This window comes from Amblyomma americanum, chromosome 1, assembly GCF_052857255.1.
Source record: "Amblyomma americanum isolate KBUSLIRL-KWMA chromosome 1, ASM5285725v1, whole genome shotgun sequence".
NCBI lineage: Eukaryota > Metazoa > Arthropoda > Arachnida > Ixodida > Ixodidae > Amblyomma > Amblyomma americanum.
In genome coordinates, this window is record NC_135497.1 from 299,414,731 (window position 1) to 299,438,241 (window position 23,511).

General features: G+C 46.7%; 1 protein-coding gene across 1 annotated transcript in view; it reads left to right on the forward strand.

The window, feature by feature from the left end:
- The window catches only part of LOC144119472 (YEATS domain-containing protein 4-like), a 30,507-nt gene extending 14,604 nt beyond the window's left edge, over positions 1–15,903 (forward strand). The window contains exons 5-7 of the mRNA XM_077652074.1: positions 308–400; positions 4,336–4,423; positions 15,704–15,903. Coding sequence (XP_077508200.1) covers positions 308–400; positions 4,336–4,423; positions 15,704–15,903 — 381 coding nt within the window. The remainder of the gene's footprint in view (positions 1–307; positions 401–4,335; positions 4,424–15,703) is intronic.
- The last annotated feature ends 7,608 nt before the right edge of the window (positions 15,904–23,511 follow it).

Here is a 23,511-nt window from a genome sequence, read left to right on the forward strand (position 1 = left end):
CATTCGAGTGCTCTGGGTAGATGTGTGGGTGTCTGTGCGTATAGGTGGGCTCAGCTGCTGCGTGATGGGATGTCAGCATTGATCATCAACTGGTCAGGGAGCACTGGGAAGGTTATTCTGTAAATGAATGTCGTATGATATAATCTTTTTGTTGCGATGAGGTATTAAGAACAAAAAACTGAACATGCCACAATGTCTAGAAAATGCTGTTTTTTTGCTGTGGGCAGTGGTCTGAACCTTTAAACACCCGGTTATTTTGCTGGACCATTCTTTTCTTGCACTGATGATTCTTATCGCACTTCCTTAGGTGACTGTCTATCATATCTTGAAGCTTTTCCAAAGTGAGACGAACATCATGCTTGTGAAAAAGCAGCTTGTGTCAGAATCGTATGATGAGTTGGTGAGTGCTTTTAATTCTGTGGTTGCTTAATAGACTGAACGTCCTGTGCACAGCTTTGCATACTACAAACTGCATGCCTAACTGAAAGTAGCTGCTCTGCTTGCCAATGCAGCTGGCATCTGGAGAATATGGAGCAGAACTGATGGCCGCTCATTTGGTTCCTATGTTTTTCAGTATTATTCATGCTATTAATTGTGAAACCTAAGTTGCTGAGCAGGAAATCTTCTAATACATTTTTTTTAAATAAGGTGAAGCCGCGCTAGGCTACAGAATTTTTTCTTGCTGCTGTAATCGTGATGCTTGCTCTGCTGCCCAAAGCTTTAGTCGCCCTTTGGGAAATGCCAGCTTATATTGTCGGGGGCTGGAGTTCATTTTTCTGTCCTTTCCATTTTGCCCTTGTGTGGACTTGCCACTCCCATCTTCACTGGCTTTGTTTGTTTTATTTACCAGAAATGTCCAGGACAGTCTCGGGGGCTAAAAGCTGCTAATAAGCAGCTTAACGAGTCCTAAGGAACTGCTTACAGGGCGCAGTAGTGAAACAACAGATTACGGCGGGTTGACTACACAGTCAATAACGAACTGGACAAATAACATGAAAACTTATAAGTTTTAGCGTTGTGTATGCCCGCAACCCTAATAGCATTTGCCTGCAACCCTAACACCATTAAGACAAGAATGCAGTGGCAAATTCTCCTCAACGGGAAATGTACTCATTTTCTTACCAACACAGAATGACTAATTGCAATGTTGCTGTCCCTTATAGTTGACAGCTTTATGTTTGCGTCAATTGCCATGAGTCGCCAATTAGTTAAAGAGACAGTGAGAAGAACTTATCAATTTTTTTAGCAAAATCTGATAGGTCGGCATTTCATGGCTTTGTTGCTACTTGTCTGGGAGCGAAAGATGCATTTTGTTCTAAGAAATTTGTGTTCGAAGTTGAAAAAGTTTTTCCCGCCCTCCGATTCAAACTCGGCGCCCTCTTATGACGTCACGGCGTCCTCTTATGACGTCACAGAACGGAGTGACATGAAACATGACGTAAACGCAGACTCTCTGATTTCTGGCGGCTAACGGTGTGGCCTAGCAGCAGCTGCACGTTGAAGGCATCTATCGGGGGTTGCTACCGTCGCTTCGTTTACGTTTGCACGGGCGTTATGTTTGCCAGCGTTATGTTGGATCCCGTTCCCCTGAACCCAGCAGAGGAGTTCTCGCAAAAACTCCGGCCTGCATTTCAGCGACCTCAGCCCCACAGAGCATGCGATGCTTTTGAGGGAGCACGGTTAGGTTAGGCGGCGGCGGGTCGTTTCCACCTTCCTCAGTCAGCAGCCGTTGCTAAATAAATACCTCAACCCCAGTGCGGGGAGTCGCGAGGGGCGAGGATAAGGTCGGCGCGTCGCGCCCATTGGAGGCTTGGCAAGGCTTTGGGGCCAATCGATTGTGATTCCTTGAAAAGCGCTGCTGTACGATGCAGCAGGTAGCATCGAGGAGGTTTCTCGCGGTTGCAAGGGCCAGGTTTTTTTTTGCCACAAAAAACGGACGGGTGCTCAAGGGCGCTTGCGTTTAGTTATAGGCTTGCAATTAAAACCAATGCACGGCGCTTCAACGGGTTCCGCGCGTTTCCGGAGGTACAGGGTCCACTGGATCGGTTTCTTTCACCCACTTGCATGTACCTTCAGTTGTGTGCTGTGAACCGATTAAATTAGCCGAGCGCTTGAAGAGAAAAGCTCTGCCCAACTGCCGAAGCTATATAATGGAGCCACAAACAAACGAGTTGGAGGAGAGTGAAGTCATGGTCTCTGCAGGTTCCAAATCTTTTTTTCTTATCTGCCTTGTATCTTGTTTCCCATCCCTAATATACGATTTTCGTTAAGTAGTTCGAAGTTGACTGGCACAGCCGGGAACGTTTCGCTGGTCGAGTGTACGAAGACACAAGTGCTCTTTATGCTGCTAACTGCCTTGTACAAGCACCGACCATCGTGCCATCATAGTTTTTCATCGACCTTGGCGATCATCTGACTAGCCTTAACAGGCCCTTCAAAGGTTAACTAGCACTTGAAGCGGCACTTGTAGTTCCTCTGCCGTTTGGCGCTCGTAAAGCGAGGCGCCTCAAAAACAAAACCATGGGGCACGCAAAGCTCTAGACGCGAAGCGCCATAAAAAACCAAAACTCTCCTGGCTGCCTGTGGCGCCACCAAGCATCGGTTTTCTTTGCTTCCAACACTCAAGGTGTGCATTGTCTGTCTTTCTTGTGTGATAAAAGTGCACTGTCGGTTTCAAAACTAAACTTAGTTCAGTATTAAACCACGCAACCTTCCTTTAATTGTCAGCCTCAGATATTCGTGGAATCCATGGAGTAAGGAAAATTCCTCCAAGGTGGCATCTCTTGTCCTGTGACGTCATCACGCTTGTACTTGCGAGATTGGCCTGTGGCGGTCATACCTGTATTTTGGTTCTTGCTATTTTCTACCTTACAAGAGGTACGTTTTCAATAAGAGTGGCATTTTTGTGATAAGGAGCTTGTATTCTAAAGATGCAAGCTAACTTCAATTTCTCCTTAGTGTCTCTTTAAGTTGGTCTGGGGCTGAGTTTGGGATGGCAACCATGTATTGACACCATCATCTACAGAGTGAAGTCACTGCATAGCACCGGCTTCTCTTCAACTCTAGTTGCTCCTGTCTTGCACTCAGTGTCCCTTTAAGTTGGTCTGGGGCTCATTTTGTGATGGCAGCCATATATTGACACCATCGTGTACAGAGTGAAGTCACTGCATAGCACCGGCTTCTCCTCTTCAACTCTAGTTGCTCCTGTGTTGCACCAGCCACAATCATTCTATCCCAGTAGTTTTTACAATCTCATCACTTGATCGAAATTCTCGCCCGCTTTCAGCTAGTTCATTTTCTTTGTTGTCTACTTTGTCACTCTGACAGGCCACTAGTAGTCTGCTTGGTTCTTTATATCTCCCGCTCGAGTCCATTTCCCCGCTTTAATTTTTGCTAGTGTATAATTGCCTCTCATTTGTTTTCTGTTCATGGTGCTATCTTTGAATGAATGAAACACTTATTGTTCTGTCTTCCACTTTTGCTGTGCTGTCCTGAGCTTCATTTAAATTATGTTAGCCTCCATGTTACGAACCCATAGATAAGCACTGGTGCAGTGCATCAATTACTATACACTTCCATTTTGAGTATCGATACTGGTAATTTTTCACTCATAAGTGGCAGTGCCTGGAAGTTGCACTCCAACCTGCTCCATTTTTTCCCTTCTATCTTCTTTCTTGTAGTCCAAACCTGCCTTGATTTCCAGGCCTCCAGCGATGGGCTCTCACTTCCATTACTACACTATACCAGGTGTTTCAGGGAAGCCCGCCACTAATATTAAAAATAGAGTTTTTGACGTAAAGAGAAGCTTTTTGCAGCATAGATCTGTGTTCGTGGATGTTCAAAACTGTCGAATCATGTTAACTAGAAAAGTGACTTACTAAAGTAGTAAGTTTAATTTTTAACTGTTATCGGTAGGCTCCCGATTGCAATTAGATATTTGTAGCTGGCAATTAGTTACAGCCATATCAGTTTTTAGAATTTTGAAAACTCAGTTATCCTCGCCACTGTGGCTTTACTAATTTGGGCCATTTCTCACACCATTCGAAGACTGTAAGCTTACAGGAGGGCGCAAAGCGATGTCAATCAAATCACGTTACTCCATGACGCACGTACCATGCGACAGTCTCTGCTCTGCCCGTGCTGCGGTGTTCCCTGCTCTCCCCCACTTCGCAGCTCCAGTGCAGGAGGGGCAGAGATTGTTGCATGGTACGTGTGTCAACGGAGTGACACGAGATGTCAACATGGTATGGGAGCTTTTGACAGGGATGTCTGCTTTATGCCCATAACCTGTGATGAAGGTTTTCTGCATGGCTAACATTTTGCTTTGGTCCACAGATATTTTCTGAACCAACGGTCATAATGCATCAGCACCTAACAAATACGAGACCGCTTTCTGTGGGCCCATACAAGCATGAGTTTGACTGTGAGTACTCATTTTTTAGTGTGGTCTGGATGGCTCTAGTGTAGACCCTGCAGTAAAATAGGTAGGTGCATATGTATTGCAGAGAGTAGACAGCAAAGCTGCTCTGCATAGCAAGCAGATTGTCAGTGTGTATGTGGCATGGCAAAATGGAAACTTGCCACACTGAAACATTTCAGGCATGACTTAGGCAGATCTTGCCATTATTGTATCAGTATAGGTTTTCAGAAACAATACACTCGCATGCCAGTAACATTCATTCTCGTGGTCTGGTACATTGTTTGCACTTTTCAAGACGACTTGGAGACACCATTCTTTGAAATTCTAGGGGAAGAAATAGCATACAGTACAATCTCGCTAATTCAAAGTCATTGGTACTGCGAGAAATCTTCGAATTAAGTGGGTTTTCGAATTAACCGAACACACCAAGATATACGACTCAGGCAAAAAATTTTGTTGCAGAAACGCGCTACCTTTATTCGGCATATTTTGAATTACTGAAAGTAATCAGAGATGCTGCTTTGCCGCGTCCGGTAGTTTGGGTCGCCGGAGGTCATGTTCTCGAGTTGGTCAGCTAGGTGAAACATTTCAGAACGTCTACAGTGGCACTCAACAAAACTGCGGACAACGTTCAGCGATCCGATAACTTCACCGAGAGCAGGTGCTCTGGGAGGCTCGTCGGTGTCGCCATCGCTATCGTTGCTGTCATCGCGCATGTTCGCAACAGCAGTAATCTCGCTCTCCAAGTCCGAGTAGCCTGTCTGCTCATCACTCTCAAAGTTCAGATACTCAGCGAAGCCGACTGCGTTGGGCTCACCCTCCTCTGCACAGAGTGCATTGATGCGGTCGCAATACTCTGCTCCTTCTTCGTCAAGCGTACATGAGTAGTCTGCATCGGCATTAACAGAGCTTTCACTGGAAAAACCAGCGTGTTTAAAACATTGCCTGATTAATGTGGGCTCCACTTGTTTCCAAGCGTACACCATGAGGCATATGGCTCCGAGGAGGTCGATGGAGTACGCCTTGCCATTATCATAGCAAAGGAGCATGCGCTTGAGCAAGTGGTGCCGGTAAATCTTCCTTGTGTTGTGAATGACGCCTTGGTCCTTCAGCGATGAGATCGAAGTAGTGTTCGGAGGTAAAAATACCATCCTGATGGCCTGGAGATGTGGGATGTTGCCATGTGCCGGGCAGTTGTCGACGACATATAGGACATTCCTGCCTGTGGCCACGAACTTGCTGTCAAGCTGCCGCACGTAGCCCTCAAATATTGTACCTGTCACCCAGGCTTTCTTTCTGTGCTTGTAGACGAGTTCATCCTTTGGCGGCAGCCGCGCATTTTTGAAGCAGCGAGGCTTCCCCGTCTTCCCGACAACCAGTAGCGGCAGCTTGTGTTTACCGCACATGTTCGTGCCGAACAGCTCAGTAATCCTGTCCTTGGCCTGTTTTATACCCTTGATTGCGGTGTTCTTCACTGGGAATGTTTTTGTTGGCAGCATCTTATAAAAGAGTGCAGCCTCGTCAAGGTTGTAAACGTCGTCTGCACCGTACACGCTAAGCAGTGGTGCCAAAGTGTGCTTTTTCCAATCCTCGTCAATGCTTACGTTAGTGCTGCCGCTCTCACCACATACGGTGAGAAATGTCAAATTATTGCGTTCTTTAAAACTGTAAAACCATCCGTTACTGCACTTGAATTCTTCGCGCCCAAGTTGTAGAGCTAGGTCGTTGGCCTTCTCCCGCAGTAGCGTTTCATTGATGGGAAGGTGGGCTGCGTTTGCTTTCTGCAGCCAGCGAAGCAGAGCAGATTCCGCATCTTGATATGTGGGAGCCCGCACTCGTGACCCCTTCGAAGAATGTCTTGCCGTAAGCCTCTAGTATTTTAGACTTAGACTTGCTGCTCAGTATTGTGGACAACGTCGAGAGGGTCACGCCGTGCCTTTTAGCCAACTCTGTCTTGGAACAAGCGTTCTTGCCTGCTTCTTGGATCAAGCAGAATTTCTGCTGCACTGTTAAAGTCCTGTACTTTAACAGTACAGTCCTTTAACAGTACTTTAACAGTAACAGTCCTGGCATTTCGTTCGCAGGTACGGGCACAAAGCTAGCACTTCTGCACAGCCCCCCCCAAAAAAACAACGGCACAGTAGCCGACTCCTAACCGCCGCGCACAACTCAAAGAAATGGTGCAGGCGAGACCTGCGTGGCGGTGGTGGCGGCGTACTTGCAGCGTCGGAGGCATGGGGGAAGAGCGGTCGCGGTGCGGAACACGTGCTCCTGCTGATGCGGTGCGAGGAGAGTGTGAAGCACGCCGTGGGATGGAGTGGGGGCGAGATCATGTGATAAAAACCGGTACGCCCGCCGCGTTGCAGTGAAGCACACGTCTTCTCTGCAGGCGCGCGCTTCGGCGGTCCGTGGGGCCCACTGTGGACCGATTTTTGTGCCGAGAGTGCTCCGGCTGGGGCGCTTCGCCTATAAATCATCGCCACTGCTATGTGGCTTTGCCTCGCTGCTCCGTAGGGCCGTCGTTTCGCCGGGTTTGCGGCGAAACATGGATCAGGCATTGCCGCATAGCATCCCAATTTTTTTAATTAAGGGGGGGACACCCCTCTTAGAACTGTTTCCTTATTATTGGTGGATCTGGTTGAAACTTTCACCATTTGTATATTTTCGCATGTTGATTTCAAATATCTGATTAGTTTTCTTGTAGATGAAATAGTTTTCAAAATTTTACCTAATTCATGTTGCTCATTTGGAGGTGGGCTAATTACTAAATACTCTATGACATGATGAGACTAGACCTGCCAGAGTGATCTAGAAGGACCATAGAGTGCAACAAGACAAGAATTAATGTGCTAGAAGAATTTCAACCAAACTTACACCTAGTCAAACTTTTGTGACAAAAAGCTCAAGTTGGCACCCAAGATTGATAATTAATTTTGTAAATGTTGCCATGTAATAACTGAACATATTTTAGTCTTAATGCACGTTCCAAGAGCTTTTCTTTCTAACAGAACAAGAATGAGAGCTATAGCACAAATAGTTTAAGAGATATCGCTCCTCCAAAATTGCAGAACCCTGAAAATTGCAGTTTTGAGAAAACGAGAAAAAAACATCTCGCAGTATCTACATGTAAATTATGTCAATGATTGATATGTCAACATGATCAGAAACTAGTGAAAAGTGAACTAAAGCAAAATTAATGGCTTATGCCAATTTCAGCCTAAGTTATGCAATAGGAAACTTTTGAAAGGAAAGGTTCATTTGGGTACCCAAGACGGATAACCTTCTCAGTAAATTTTTTCTTCTGGTCATTGCGTTTACCTTGGTGTCATGTGACTCACAAGGTTCCCTTTCTAGCAAAAAAAATGATAGCAATAGCAAGAACAGGACCGGAGATATTAATCTTTAAAAAATGCAACACCGCCAAAATTGGGGGATTGTGAGAAGCACTCAAGCCTCACAGCATATTTAATCAGGAAAGAAAACCCCAACGACCTTCGCATGCTCTAAAAATGCACCAGGAGCATAGTCAGAGTGCATGCTGTCGCGGTGCTTCTTTTTTTCCGCTTTATCAAAGCCAAGCGAAGCCGCCCGCTTCGTCGCAGAACGCGTGTTACGGCGCAAGTCCTTTTCTTCAGCTCTCCTGGGGACAGTTGCTGGCACGTTCGCGTTGCATTCTTGCAGAATTGCTGTTGCGGTATGCTTGCAGCCGGCATTGAAGCGCAGCACAGCTTCTGCTGTGGCTGCTTCCACAGCAAACAGTGACGAATGCCGCTCTTTGTGGATCAAGGTCCAGATGATCGAGTGGAAGCTCTCGCTTGAATTCTGGGTCTTCCCCGAATGCACCTCTGCAGCAGGCTCTTCTCTGATAAGCGACTGTACACGGCAAAAGAGCTTCAGCCGCATCGCTTGGCAGACTGTACTTATGCTTCGGTTCGGGCTCCTCTTTTGCTTTTGCAGCGTTGTGGCGGCAACCAAGACTGCTCACCAGTGGGACACAAAGTGTGATTGGGGCAGTCATCAGTAGACGTGATGTGGTAATATGTCGCCATCACTGCTCGCTGCATGGCATCCATAATACCTACATTTGACCTTAGCGCTCGGCCATAATATATAGCTTGCTTGTCAACTAGATCAGCTGTGAGCCTTCCTCTGCCACCAAGACTTTGTTTTCCTGCACCCTTGCGCCTCTGCAAGAGATTGCGCAAAGCTGCTCCCATACGCTTTGTGCACATGGTTTATGCAATCCTTCTTGACTACTTCAATGTAGCCATAGATTTTAGCATCTTGAAGGGCATTAAACGTGCGACTGTCCCCATCGCATAACATCGTTGTGTAGCGCATGTTGTGGCGCTGAAGAGAACTCTCAAATAGAATTTTGCCTGCCTCTACCTCCATTTGGCCAGCCTTGCAGTTGGTGTTCTTTTGGCACTCGTGGCGCGATCTCCACAGTTCATAGCCGTCAGTGTTCGGCTTTGGGCCAGTTTCGCAGCCCAGAGAAAAGTTTGACAGCACCACATAATCGAGCACATAACCAGCGAAGAGTTCCACTACGGCACCGACGCCTATATGCGGCGAGTGCCCGCACGTCATCCATGTGCCGTCGTAACACACGGCAATGTTCCCCCTGTGTCCAAAACACAAGTCATATACCTTCGCCACTGCCTGCGCGGCCTGTGCTATAGCTGCCGCGGCTGCTCGAGTAGCAGCAGGTTGCAGTTTGTTTTTCAAGTGCCGTTGAAACGTCTTGTTGTGCATTGCCACGCCGCGACAATCCCATCGCCGAAAAGATATCGTTCATTGCTGTCTGGGCGTTACTGGTCAACAGCATTGCTCGACTAGCAAGAATATTGAGCTCGAAAGGATTGCGCTTTTTCTCACCGTCAACCCTCCGCGAGTTCCACTCGGCCGTAATCTCACCACAGTTCTCACATAGCACGATAAGTTTCACGGCGAGGCCATAGATCTGGTCGCTGGTAATCAACCTCACGCATCTGCAACACGTTTTGCACCGCACGGCATCCAAGAGGACGTTCGCAACGCTGAGGTCAATTATTGCATAGGAGGCTGTTCCGTGTGCGTCTGATCCTGCGGACGCACCACTTGCATTGGCGAACAGCGCGATCTTTCGTGCCGGCGTCGATTCCAGTCGATCAAGTGTAGACTGCTCACGGGCACTCGCTTGAGTTATGTCACTGTTAAAGACAGGCGCGGTGTCAATTTGTACGCGACTACAATCGGCACGAAGAACACCGCCGTTATCCAGGGGAGACGGAGAAGTGTCGCCGCCCGCAACGTGACCGTCACGCAATCCCGTACCACTGGCGCTTGCTTGTTGCACAGTATACAACAATGTCGCGTCATTAACTGTTTTTTTTTCCTTTTGCATGCTTTCGCCCGAACTTGTGCACAGAGCGGTACTTCTTCGCACCTCCTGGCATGGTTCTCGCGTTGCACTAGCGTGGTCGGCAGAAAGACAAAATGGTGTCGCCGGGCGTCCGCTTTTCATGGCTAGCTTGCCGGAACAAACCAGACGACGCCATTTTGATCACGTGCCTAAACCGGCCAATAGCAGCACGCGCCGCTTTTTATTTTTTCTTTCGTTTTTTTGGTGAAGGCGGCATGTACAGGGTTGCTGCTTGAAAGAAAAAATAAGCCGAAAGCCAGCGCTTTCGAATGAGACCAAAATGGCCGCGGTAGAGCACGTAGTTTCGATGCGCCGGGCGATCGAAATTGGGTGTCGTTTGTCCACAATTTAAAGGGCAGTGGGTGTGGTACTGCATTTTTTAATTGCTATAACTTCTTAATTACGTGGGGTATAATGATGAAATTTTGCATACAGATGCGGAATGGTGCGAGGAACACGAAAATTAAAAGATTGAAAATTTGATTTTCGGGCTAATTTTCGGAGCCAAAGAGCCGTGTCCCCCCTTAACCGGGCTGTTGCAGGCCGCCTATTCGAATTATCCGGCCTAATTTACATTGGAAAATATGGGACCGCAGAAAACCTTCAAAATTGTCCGGGATTTCGAATTAACCGAGTTCTAATTATCGAGGTTTTACTGTATAAAGGTCATAGCACCCACATTGGCACCTAGGAATTTCAAAGAGAAAAGAAAAATGAAGTTAGCAAAAAGGATTGTGTTTCTCGTCCTTATCATTTTTCCCGTGCAACATATTCTGCTGGGAGCTACCAGACTGTGATAGCTGCCTGCAGCACTTGGTAAATTCAGTATAACCATGCCGACGGTGCATCATTCTGTCATACTACACCTAGAAGTTACTTTCACATGGAGGCCTCGTCGCCCCAAAACGCTGCCTTAGTGCTGCGCACTGATCTTGCATGCTAGGCGTTCGCACCAGAAGGGACAAACCCTTATCAGAACAATCCCCTGCCACGCAAAAGCCAGGATGGGTTGTGCTCAAGTTAGTGGCGCGGTTTGCACAGCACCAAAACCACAGAGGCAGTTGCTTTGAAAGCAGTCACCAATTGTCATAAAAGGTTGAACCTTGTTTCTAGTTTGCCATCACGCAGCAACCTCATAATAAAATGGAAGGTATGAGTTATATCTGCAATTTCCTCGGCAGAGAAGCTGTTGGAAAAGTAAGCCAGCGTGAGTTGCCTCACACCCACTGCCGCGGGTGGTGCGCAAGGAGTTTCATTGCAAACCGCTGGCCAGACATTCATTGCCGTTAGTCAGGTAACAAAATAGCTTGGGGTGACATCTGCCTGTAAAGTGATTTACCGTCTTGTTTTATTCTGGTTGGACCGCAGCGGTGCCCTAGTCGTTTGAGCATCCGCTTTGCACGCGGGAGGTGCTGGGTTCTATCCCCAATGCCGCCGGGTACCCACCGGTGATACAACGGGTACAAGCTTTCCCCTGCCTGATGCTCGGCCTCATTGGGTTGAAATGCTTAGGAAATGGCTCTTTGACCCCACCTTAAGTAGAGGAAAAAACCTTGTGCAATGGCACTTTTAGGGCCACAGATGCCCTTGCGCCATAAACATTCAACATCATCATTTATTCTGGATAGTTCCTGCCGGTCATCACGTGACGATGTGGGGTGTCACCCAGACTTTTAATGTCTTACATCTATGAAGATTTTGCTGGGCCTGGGCTAATTTGTTGTAAAATGCATTTCGCAACAAAATTTGAGGATACATAATTAGGGCTGTCCTGTATATTGGAAAACTTGACAGAAAAATGTTGGTGTTATGTAAGGCCCGCACCTTGTTAAAATCTTGAAAAAAAAAAGGCCGGCCCTTACATGAGTTCATATAGTACGTTGTCCCCTACTGTTGTACAAAGAAAAACATCCAGGGTCACAGAATTGGCGAATACTGTTATTGTTACTGTAAGGGCAGCTCTGAGGGTTTTTTGAAGTTACTGTATTGTAACGAAACCTATACTGTAGGTTTTTCCTACTGCCACCTGGTTTGGCAGCCATGCGATATTTCATTCTGGCGTAAGTTGGTTTTAAAGTTCGCTGTTTCCGTTGCCTCAGTTCAGACTGTTCCTTCTATGGGCAACACTGCATTTTAGTGTGAAAGCACCAATCCGGATGTTCAGAGCCTAGCAAAATTTTCTCTTGCTGGTGTTTGTTTAGCAGAAGAATCAAAGAAAATATCAATATCAATGATTGGGAGTCGAACCTGCAGTGGCACAAGCAGGTCAGCTTCAAAAGCTGATGCGTGTGAGCACTACGCTATCACCGCAGACGAACACGTGTCGTGCTTAACTGTAGCACATTCTTGCACTGTGCATTGTGTAGCGTCGCCTTCATCAACTTCCATTTGGAAGGAAGGAAGGAAGGAAGGCCTCAGACGTTGCTGGCACATACCCACTACGGGGGAGTGGCCAAGACACAGGCGGTTAATTACTGGATACAGGAAATTTTTGACGGGAAAAGCAGTGGAAATAGTATGTAGTCTGATAGATTGGAAGAGGGAAGGAAAGCGGTCCAGTTAACTTGGAGATCGAAGACGGGAAAATTGCTTAATGTGCATAATAGTACACAATGCCTGTAATGTTGCAATGTCTTACTGACTGAGATCGGGAAAAAGAAATTAGAATGGGAGTCGCTGCGTTTCTTGAAGAAAATTTTGCACAGCAGAGCGCACACTCCTGTCGCTTCGTCCAAGCAAAGAAGCGCCAATGGAAAGAACAACCGCGGAAGACACAGGCAAGCCCAGTTGATGAAATGGAATTTGCAAAAGACGCTTCCTCAAATGAGAAAAGCGGCGGCAGAACAGCAGGAAGTGATCTATTGTCTCAGGTTCGGCACAAAAAGGGCACAGTGGGGAAGCTGCCAGGCCAGATCTGTGAAGGTAGAAATTTAGAAGGGGAACCCGGCAACGCAAGCGCGTGAAAGAGACCTCTAGTCTGCGTGAGCGCCAGTCTTTGCTACTCCAAGGATGCAGAAGATGCTGATATTCGGGAGATGATGTAAGAGCCGAGGCAGCAAATTCCTGAAATATTGTGTAGCTGCGAAACCTCACCGCAGCTGTATATGCACACGATGGTAGGACAGCAACAATTGGGCCGCTGAGAGAGGCTCTTGCTAAGGAATCTGCAACCTCAGTTAAGTGAAAGCCCATGTGACCTGGTACCCAAAGCAACCTTACCGAATTTAGATGCAGCGGAATCAGGAACTTAAAGAGGCGTAATGGCCGAGAGTCAGTGGGTGAGGATAAGGAAGAGCAAATGGACAGAGAGTCTGTCATAACCACGACCTGGGAAACGGTAGATTCTAATTTTCGTAAGGCTAAGATTACTGCTAATAATTCAGCCAGAAAAATCGGAGTGAAGTCAGGAATACGGACAGAAAAAGACCAATCCAGTGAAGGTGAAAAAATTCCCACACCTGCCTTTTCGCGATCCTGCGAGGCATCGGTAGCAATAAGAACATGAGAGGGAAAGGACCTTAGGTGGTCCTGCAATAGACCCTGAAGAAGCGGGAAGGGCTACAGCTTTGCATTCGATGGGAAAATGTCATCGAATTCAATCTGGACAGATGAGGAGTTGTTATATATTTGGCGGACATCAGTGAAATGAATATTTATGCGATCAAGGAGGGACTGCACGTAACATATCTGCGGGGTATGAAATCGAGACCAGGCAGCACTAAAAAAGGCGGAAGGTTGACTAAGAAATATTATACTGGAAGCGTGAAGAGGTGAGTCGCACAATTCTAAAAATGTTTGAACTGTTAAAAGGCGAAACCTAGCTGATAACGAAGGCATTCGCGCCTCAAGGTGCAGAACAGCATTGGCGACATATTTTGGAAGCCCCAGACAAAGGCGCAACGCCTCACGCTCCAAAAGCACAAGAGGGCGAAGTTTATAGGCAGGAGCTCCTGAGAATAAAACACACCCGAACTCCAAAATTGGGCGGACGTACATTTTATAAATCATCAGAAGCGTATGCCTTCTCATGCCTGACCTAGCACTACAAAGCCTGCGCAGGATGCCAATGGCCCGAACTCCTTTTGCAGAAACTTGCTCAATGTGTGGCCGCCAGGAGAGAGTAGAGTCGTATATGACACCGAGATACTTCACCGTCTGAACTTGAGGTATTATGTTAATTCTATAGACCAGGCAGATGTTTACAGGAACAGAAACTGGAAATACTAACAATGCGCATTTCTTCACATTAAGGGACAGATGAATTCTTCCTAGCCAGTTGTCAAGAACATTGAGGTAGTTTTGCAGGGTTCGATAAAGAGTGTGAATGTCACCTGCTGATGCAAAAATGCAATATCGTCGGCGTACACATAAGTTTTCACATTTTGAATGCATGGAATTGAGCTTAGAAAAATGTTAAAAAGAACAGGTGAGAGAACTGATCCTTGTGGAACACCTCTTGTCTGTGGAAATCTCCTTGAGGAAACACCATTTTGGCAGCAGTAAAATTCTCTGTTTTCTAAAAAAACAGAAATCCAGGCTACAAAATAGCTTTGAAGTTGAGTTCCTGTAATCTTAGTAATAGAGTCGAGTGCTCCACGCTGTCGTATGCTTTACTGACATCCAAGGTGACAAGCGGAGCAAACTGTTTTCTATTGCGAGCTAATTTAATACGACTCTCAAGGTCAGTATGAGCACACCAAATTGAACAACCCGGCCTGAAACCAATTTGACATGGATTCAATACAGCATTTTCTGAAATGAATGACATGACACGGCTGAGAAGGACCCTTTCCACCAATTTCACTAGGTTCGGTGTTAACGAAATAGGGCGTATATTGTCTAAAGTTAAGCCCTCCCCTTGGTTTTTAAGCAATAGAACTATTTCAGCAAGACGCCACTCATGCGGTATCCAAGGACCTTTAATAGAATGGTTAATTAGAGCCAACAGGTCTGCAGGAGATTCATTGAACAAAATTTTGATCATAGATGAAGTGACCTTATCGGGGCCAGGAGCCGCTGGGGATAAGCGCAGAACAATTTGCGACAGCTCAGGCATAGAGACCTCAGTAAAATCACTTGAGGTGCATGTGAATATAGTAGGAGAAGGTAAAGCAGATGTAAAGCGAAGCTCTAGGCCACACGCAATATCTTCTAAGGCCTTTGCGATGTCAGCAGGGGACTGAACGAGGGATTCAATGTTGGCAGTCGGAGGAATCACCTTGTTGCGCCTCATGAAATTAAACAAAGCTCGTTTAGTTCCTGATTGGGAAAGGGAATCATAATGATTTGTATTATACTCCTCCATTTGCAGCGCTGTGCGCTCTGTACCACGGCACTACCTGCTCATCGTCATCTTCTATGTAGTGCAAATTCGTGCTTTCGCACTGATTCGAATGTAGTGAATATTGTCTGTAAATTTTTAATGTCTGTAATTTTTTAATGTCACAACTATTCCCCGTAAGTTGATACCCGCTTCTCACTTCAATAATAAAGTTCCAAGGCTTGTGTTGGGTTGTCTCGGGCATTTTGTGAAAGGATTCATCGATTTCAGTCACTAGTTCAGTGATTCTTTTCCACTAATGTTTTTCCACAGTGTTTTTCCACTAATTATGGTGCTGTCATCACTTCATGCAAAACATCATCCCCTAGCTGCCGTCTTTCGTTTGCTATTTTCGCTGTTTTAAAATGGTTCCACTCAGTATTATGAAAACATTTTGTTGGGGGTGGAGAGAGGGGGCTTTTAAGAATGTGGTGTGAGTATCAACTTGAAATGTTCTAAATACCTCCTGAGTTGCTCTTTAAGCTGCAGTAACAAAGCAAATTCGAAACTGCAACGAGTACGAAATTATTTTGGCACTCATTCACTTTTGGTGTTCCAGTTAAGGAGTGGAAAGAGAAGACTCTGGACTCCATCCTCTCAGCTAAGAACAAGATTCGATTAGAAGTGGCTGACCTCAAGGAACGTCTCAAGGTGGCCAGGGAAACTATCGGCAAGTACAAGGCAGAGGTTGCGAAATTGGAGTCGCAGGACGATGCCGATACTGGAGGTGGTGCGGTGGCTCCCAGTGCTGCATCCTGACAGGTCTTTAATGTGTTTCCATGTGTGCAACAGCCTTCCTCGAGTACTGCTTTGTGTCAAGTGTAAGGTGTGGACAGTGCTGACTGGTGCTTTGAGTGGAGTTTGAAGATGTTGGCGATGACAGTGAACTCATGTGTGCGCATGTTCTGACTCATCTCTATTTTATGCTTCACAATGTGAGCATTTCCAGCTTACCTAGTGTCACAGAGACATTCATCCTGATGCACAGGGGATTACTGCGATACGAATTGAATGTATTACGTGTTGCGGTTACTTCAGCAGTTTTCAACTGAGCGGTATCAGAGTCAGTCGGATGGAGGTATCAGTCAGAGGTACAGCTGTAAAAACCAATGTTGTTCTACTAGTTTAGAGTTGCTTTATTTGTGTTTCTGTGCTAGATTTTGGGGCACTACATTTTCATGACATGTCCGAAGCAACGCTTTATTTTTTTACTTTTTGGTATTTACTTCCTTACTTTATAGCTTCACGAGACATCTTGCGGGAAAAATTCCAAAAAGCAATCTGCTCTTTTTTATCATTGCGTGAATCCTGCTAAGCAGGAAAAGAAAAGCCTTAGTCAACCTTGTAAGAAGATTATTGGTTTGCTGCTATTGGGAATGTTCGTAAATAAAGCTTACCCACGCATATGTACTTTCACAATAGCCTTTGCACTTCATTCTGTTTGCCTATGACATATGCTGCCACCTCTCTGTTTATTTTTTGTGAGGTCTGCTAAATTTTACAGCTTACAGCTTCAAAAGTTCGCTGTATGAATTTTCTGACTTTTTCGTCAGAAAGTAAGGAATGGCTCTGGAAGGCTTCACGGATGAGGGACCTCATCCTCTTACCGTCCAAAATTCTAGTTTTTTTTACGCACACAAGCTCTGCCTTTCCTTTGCAGTGTTTACCTTGCTAGAAATCCTAAAATATTTTTTGAGCATCAATGCTACCACTTTTATTATAATGGAGCAGGCAGTTCCTTACTGAAAGCAGGGACTTCACTTCTGAAAGGTGTGGGGTGAATTGGGGAGATAAATAGGTTCTCGCCACTTAATCGCGGCTGACACAGTTCAAAACCGCCAGACCCCACCCCATGACTGCGCCCGCTACCGAGCACACGCCGACCACGGCGGGCCTTGCTCTGATGGAACAAAGGAACGACACATTGGCTGACACAGACAGGCATTTATTGCTACAGCAACAATTATGCCAGCTAGCAACAAAACACGCTAAGGAATCGAGGTCGTCCGACTCACCAGCAAAGTTACGAGTGAACGTTCGGCCACGCTAGGGCAAGGGATACTCCGAGGCCTGGACGCGACGAAATATGGGAGCCAGTCTTCCCGCTGCTTCCTCGCCCCGCTGGTGAAGAGCGGAGCCGCGAGCGACACAACCGCTCACGACAACGATCGCAGCTGAACAGCCCCCTGCTCTCTCCTGCGCGCGAGCTGCACACCGTCTCTCTCTCGCGCTGTCACACTGGCGCCCTCTCTTGGTAGATAAGGTAACTAACCAAGGAATGTGCGCCTCCTCGAGGCGAGGCTGCATGGTACATCGCGGGAAAGCAAGCACACCCACAAAGGGATGATGTTTGTATATGTATGTTCATTGCAATTGTTGGTTCTATGCCAACCTATTCTGCATCTTATGATCACATGCCTGACTTGTTGGACTAGCATGTTAGGCTGGTTGGTTGCATATGCATGAATGGGGTTTTTGTTTCTTGTTGCAAAGTTTACAGATTTCTAGGTTTTTAATAGTAACTGCTTAATGCCATGCTTCCAAGATATGGCTGAAACAGCTGACTTGTAGGCTCAGGGACGTCAGTGGGCCTACAGAGCTATAAACATCATCTATATCACATAATGCCCAGCTGTATCGTTCTTTCCTTTTCACTCAACTTTCCAAGTGCACAATAGCAGGCCCACTGTGGTGAAATTTTTGTGTTTCCATTTGTATCTTTTCAGAATAAGCCTGTTATACATCATGCTGTGCAGGCAGAGGCTTATCATTTTTCAATATTTTAGGTTGCCCCAACCTACTTTGTGTGTGTGTGTGTCTTTTCAGAGCACGAAACGTGCATTAATTCCTGATATACTGGTAGCAACTGTACTGGTACGGGTATCTAAAGACTAATTAAAAAATCCTAGATCCTGCTATTGTGTCACCCCCCCCCCCCCCGTTATAATTTTCTCTCATCGGTCCTGCACAATCCCCCGTTGCTTCTTTCAATACCTAGCATCAAGAAGAAGATCGTTTTATCGCCGATACTATCGCCGACAGAATTAAAACGAGTCACTCTTGAATATTTCTTTGAGCACCATGCAAACCGGATGCACATCTACACTAACGGCTCAGTGAACCCTACGAGTTCTTCGGGCTCCGTGGTAATCCCCGCAAGGACTACAGAAATTAGAGTTAGCATAGCTCACCAGGCTTCTTCGACGGGTGCAAAACTCGCTGCTCTTCGTGTCACCATTGAACACACCAATCAGCAGCGCCCTCAGCAGTGGTCTTTTCCGATTCAAAAGCTGCCCTCCAAAGCTTACAAGCTTCTCTTTGCCGTGGAGTCCATGAACAACTGGTCGTGGAAACCCGACAACTACATCACTGTGCCATACATAAAGTACACGACATTATCTACCAATGGCTACTGGGACACAGCGGCATAACAGGTAATCACCACGTGGATGAGGTCAAGTGAACTGGTCACCACGACGGTGATTTTGTGTCGATCCCCTTTTCGAGATCACACGCAGCGGGCAGGTTTCGCGCTCTTGCGCGGGACATAATGCTTGCCGCGTGCAATTCCGGCTTAGTTTTCCAATTCACGTTTAAAAGCTTTGGATCCAGATCTGAAGCTTCGGCTTCCATCCGGCCTACCACTTCGTGAAGAAAATTTGCTGTCTCGCCTGTGGCTTGGTGTTGCTTTCACCAACCATTACTCGTTCTCAATCGGAATGGCTGATAGCCCCGCATGTGCCATCTGCAGGTATGACGAGACTATATCCCACATTCTTTGTGACTGCCCTGCCTATAGCGCCGAAAGGCAGTCGCTCTGCCGTGCGCTGGAGCGTCTAGATCCACGTACGCCCACTGACAGAACTGAAGATTCTCGGCCACTGGCCGCGGCGATCGTCGGCGGTAAAGACCTCCAAGGCATTGCTCCGCTTTTGTACTTCTGGCCTGCACGATAGGCTGTGACTTTTACGAACGCTGACTTTTCATAGTGACTCTTCTTTCTCTTTCATTTTTTATCACCACACCCCTTTCCCCCCGTGCAGGGTAGCTAACCGATTATTCTTCCGGTTAACCTCCCTGCCTTTCCACTTCTTCCTCTTCCTCCTCCTACTCTCGTCGGTGGTGGGTCTACATCGTGAATGAGGGCTTATAGAGAATGGAGCCCCTGCTGTCGGGATGCACTGATAGTGACTGTAAATGTAGGTTACGGAGCCACCTCTCGAGGTTTGCTAAGCACTTTTCGCAACAGTCACTGGTGACAACTGGTTCACATACTTAGTTTAAAACGGAAATAGTAGAGCCTCCAGAATGAAAACTATGCCATTGCAAGCTTCCCTGTGACCGAATGCTTAATTCAAGCATTTTCAGTGCCTCCAGCAGCTAGTAAGCACTTTTTCTTTCCTCCAAATAAAATCATGAGTAAGAATGCATTTATCGTGATCGACTGCCAGTAGTATTCACTCGGGCTCAGTGCGCCACTTTGGCAGCAGCCGGATCAAGCTGCATGGAAGACTCCTTATGTCAGCCATCTACCGCGAAAGTTGCGATAATTTGCACTTTTGAGCCACACTGGCAACGTAAGCCCAGCAGAAGCACGGAAGTTTTGCCCTACAGTGCTGCCGAATGTTCCATTTAGTACATATACAGCAGGAACTGTTTCTGCTAGCCTTCTGACGCCGTAACATGCGTGACGCCTTCGACAGTTTTGTTTTCGCGCCGATGGATGGTGCTGCTGCGCCCGCGGCTGAGTTGGTCGCCACCAGCGCGCGGATTACGCAACGGCGGCAATTTGTGCCGCGTGCTCCCCTCGCTCATTTTACAACTACGACGGCACTTGGCAGGTGGGTGAGGAGGAGCACAGGCAGCACTACGGGGGAGGCTGAGAGCAGGGTCAAAGCTGCGCTGCTCATAGCGGCTGAGGCCAACTCTCGGCTGTGTGTGAAGGAAAGCAGGGGAGAGCTACGGAGATGGTACTGTATCTACTCGTCTCGGATGAGGGTGAAGCACGTAGGAGGCTGCTGTTCATGCTAGCGGTATGAACCTTTAGAGTAACAAATTGAATATTCGATTCGCTCAACGTATCAGGTAGCGCACGTTCTAAATTATTCGAAATGAATCGAATATGTTTTCAAATGAGAGGAAAAGAAACGTAGCTTTTTCCTCAACTGTTCCAAAACTGCCTTCCGACGCCATACTTGCATGCTGTCGCAACCGGTCTACGTGGGCAGCGGGAAAAGTGAACGAAACATTTTCCAGTGAGTAGTGGGTGGGAAGGTTCAGCGCCGCGATGCATTCTGTTTGTGAGAGCAGTGTTCATATTGCTTGCATATGGCCTGTTAAGACTGGTCGTTAAAATCCAATAGCTAGCGTACTATTCGAAAGAATTACATGGCCCGTTAGCAATGGAACCTGTGGTCGGTGACCAGAAAAGTCCCAAAATTGCAGATAGTCGCCGAAGGTGCGTGGAATTGAACCCAGAACTTCCAAATTGCGAGGACAGCACGCACTTTTTTTTTGGCGAACGAAGTTGAATCTAGTATATGCATTTCCTTACGACTGTATGCTAATGAATAGGTGTGTCATTAGACAGAAATTATTGTGGGACTGTAAAGGTGCCACACTTTCCTTACTAAGTGTGGCGGTCTAGACTTTTTCCTAAATGTAACCGGCAATTTATGAGAAAGCTGAAGTTCTCGCAATAATACTGCGCAGATCTCGAAGTTCAAGATAAAAACCTCAAGAGTTCCTCTCAGAATTGTTCGTTATCTTCAGCCTGTCATTGTTTCACTGCCGTGCCATCACCAGCAAAGATTACGTCATAGTGTGCAGAGTGCAAAGTTTTCTTGCAATCTTGAATGGTGCTTCTACTGATATGAGGAACCTGAGTGTGCTAATGAACTTTTTAGCTCGAGTGAAAAAAATTGTCCAAATCTGCAGGGGGGTTCCATCACCCCCTCTTGCCACCCCCCACCCAGGCGCCCATGTGTAATGCTGCATATTGCTCTCTCAATAGGTGAGCTGAATGTATTGGTCTCTCAAGGCATTTTAACGTCATATATATTTATACACCATCCACCAATCAATATGATGCCGTCATACCAGGTGTTTCCAAGAAGACTAACTTTCAAAAATAGGCTTTTCAGGATAAAAATATGCATTTTGCGGAATACCATTACCAGCGTCAGCGGCCACCAGAAAACCGGTGTATCGTCTCAAGTAGTAGGCTGGTTAACTAATGTTAATAATTAACTTTCTAACTTTCACAGCTAGGCAACTGGTTGCAATTAGAGATTTGTAGCTGGCCGTTAGTAATGCCCTATCAGTTTTAAGAATTTCGAAACCGCAGACACTCTTGCCGCTGTGCAAAGACAAAATTTGGCTGCATCGTGCGAAAGTACATGCGCTTTCGAAAGCATGCAGGCAAAGCAACTTCTCCAGTGCACGTAACTAGTCGAAAAATCCCAATTTTCAGCCGCAGCGAAATAAGTAACCGCGTTTTCGATATTCTAGAAACTGATATGCCTATTACTAACGACCGGTTACAGACATCTAATTACAGCTAGACGCCCAACTCCGCAAGCTAAAAAGTTCATTATTTAAAATTAGTTAACCGGCTTACTAAAGACGATTCACCGGTTTTCTGGTGTCCGCCAACGTTGGTAATACTATGCCGCAAAAGCCATATTTTTACCACAAAAAGCCTATTTTTACAAAATTTTGAAACTGTTCGCTGAAACATCCGGTATGCAAGGCTGCTGCTACCTTCACACCATTGTTCTGCCCGAAAGATGTGGGTTCGATCCCGGCCGCGGCGGTCGAATTTCGATGGAGGCGAAATTCTAGAGGCCCGTGTACTGTGCGATTTCAGTGCACGTTAACGAACCCCAGGTGGTCGAAATTCCCGGAGCCCTTCACTACGGCGTCTCTCATAGCGTGAGTCGCTTTGGGACGTTAAACCCCCATAAACCAAACCAAACCGTTGTGCAATTTAATTCCAACCTGAGGAGAAAGTTTAATACCTCAGTTCTCGCATGTTACCAAAAAAAAAAGAAAATAGTGTTCAGTTATACATTAAATTTTACATTGCTAAGCGACTTCATGAGCTATATTTCTCAAGTCACCAGCTACGCCCAACTTCAGCATCGTGACCTCTTCCATAGCTAATATAATATGAATAAAATCTGTTCAGCTAAAATGGGAATCGTTTGAGCGGTGGTTGCGGTTGGTTCCATAATCATGAGAAATCAGCTGTAAATTTTGTTTGTTGCTTGAGTTCTAATTAAGTTGTGGTAAATTAACTTCCTATTGGGTCATATCAATCAAGAACATCTTGTAACGCGCAACGACGTGGTTTGAAAACCACGAGACTACCCTTCCCACCTGGAAGACGCTTTGCTGGAATCTCAAGGCCACATTCCCCAACGTCGACCGCCGGGAGAAGCTGAAGTTGCGCTGCACTCCCGAAATCTCGCACGAACGGAAGTGTGCGCATATATACCGAGGACATGGCCTGTCTTTTCGAGCGCGCTGACTACAACATTACGGAGGAAAAGAAGCTTTGCCATCTCATGCGTGGGGTTAAGCAGGAGCTGTTCGCAGGCCTCGTGCGCAGCTAACCTCGTACTGTGGCGGAATTCCTTACGGAGGCAACCACCATGGAGACGATGCTCCACCAACGGTAGTAGTAAGTGTTTAATCAAAAATATAATAAAAAGGAAGTTAAAAGATTTTTGCTCACCCCGGCATCTGCCATCAATGTTTCGGCGGCACCTGAGCTGGGGCAGCGGAAATAAAGGATAGAAGGCAGTATGAAGAAGAGAAATGAAAGGTGAGGGGATAGCAAGAAAGGACATAGGGAGTGGTCATATTTACACTAATTACAGAGTCAAAATGAAGTTTTCCCGGTCGTGCGCGTGTACAGTCAATGAGAAAAATAAAATAAAAACACGCGCACAAGACTTTGCACACAACAGCTGGAGTGGGGCGCCCAGCTGTTAAGCGTCCGAGGTAGTGCACGGGGAGCGTTCCGTCACAGCGCATCACTACCTGGCGCAGAACAGACGGGACGTCAAGCCCGTCTGTTCGAGAAATGCACAAATCTAGACTCACCATTGTTCGCTCACGGGTGCGCGCACTGCCCTGCGGCCACAGTAGTGTCTTGAGCGAGTCCGGGAGTAAGCGCAACTCTGTAGGCCGCGAGCATCAGCGAACGCGGTACAGCGAAAGAGCAGGTGCTCCAGTGTGTCCACTGCACCGCATCCATCACACACTTCACTCGTCGCGAGTCCGTGACGCACCCGTCGGTCCCCGGGCCACACGCAGCCGATGCGAGCGCGGAGGATCATTGAGCGTTGCGACCGCGATAGA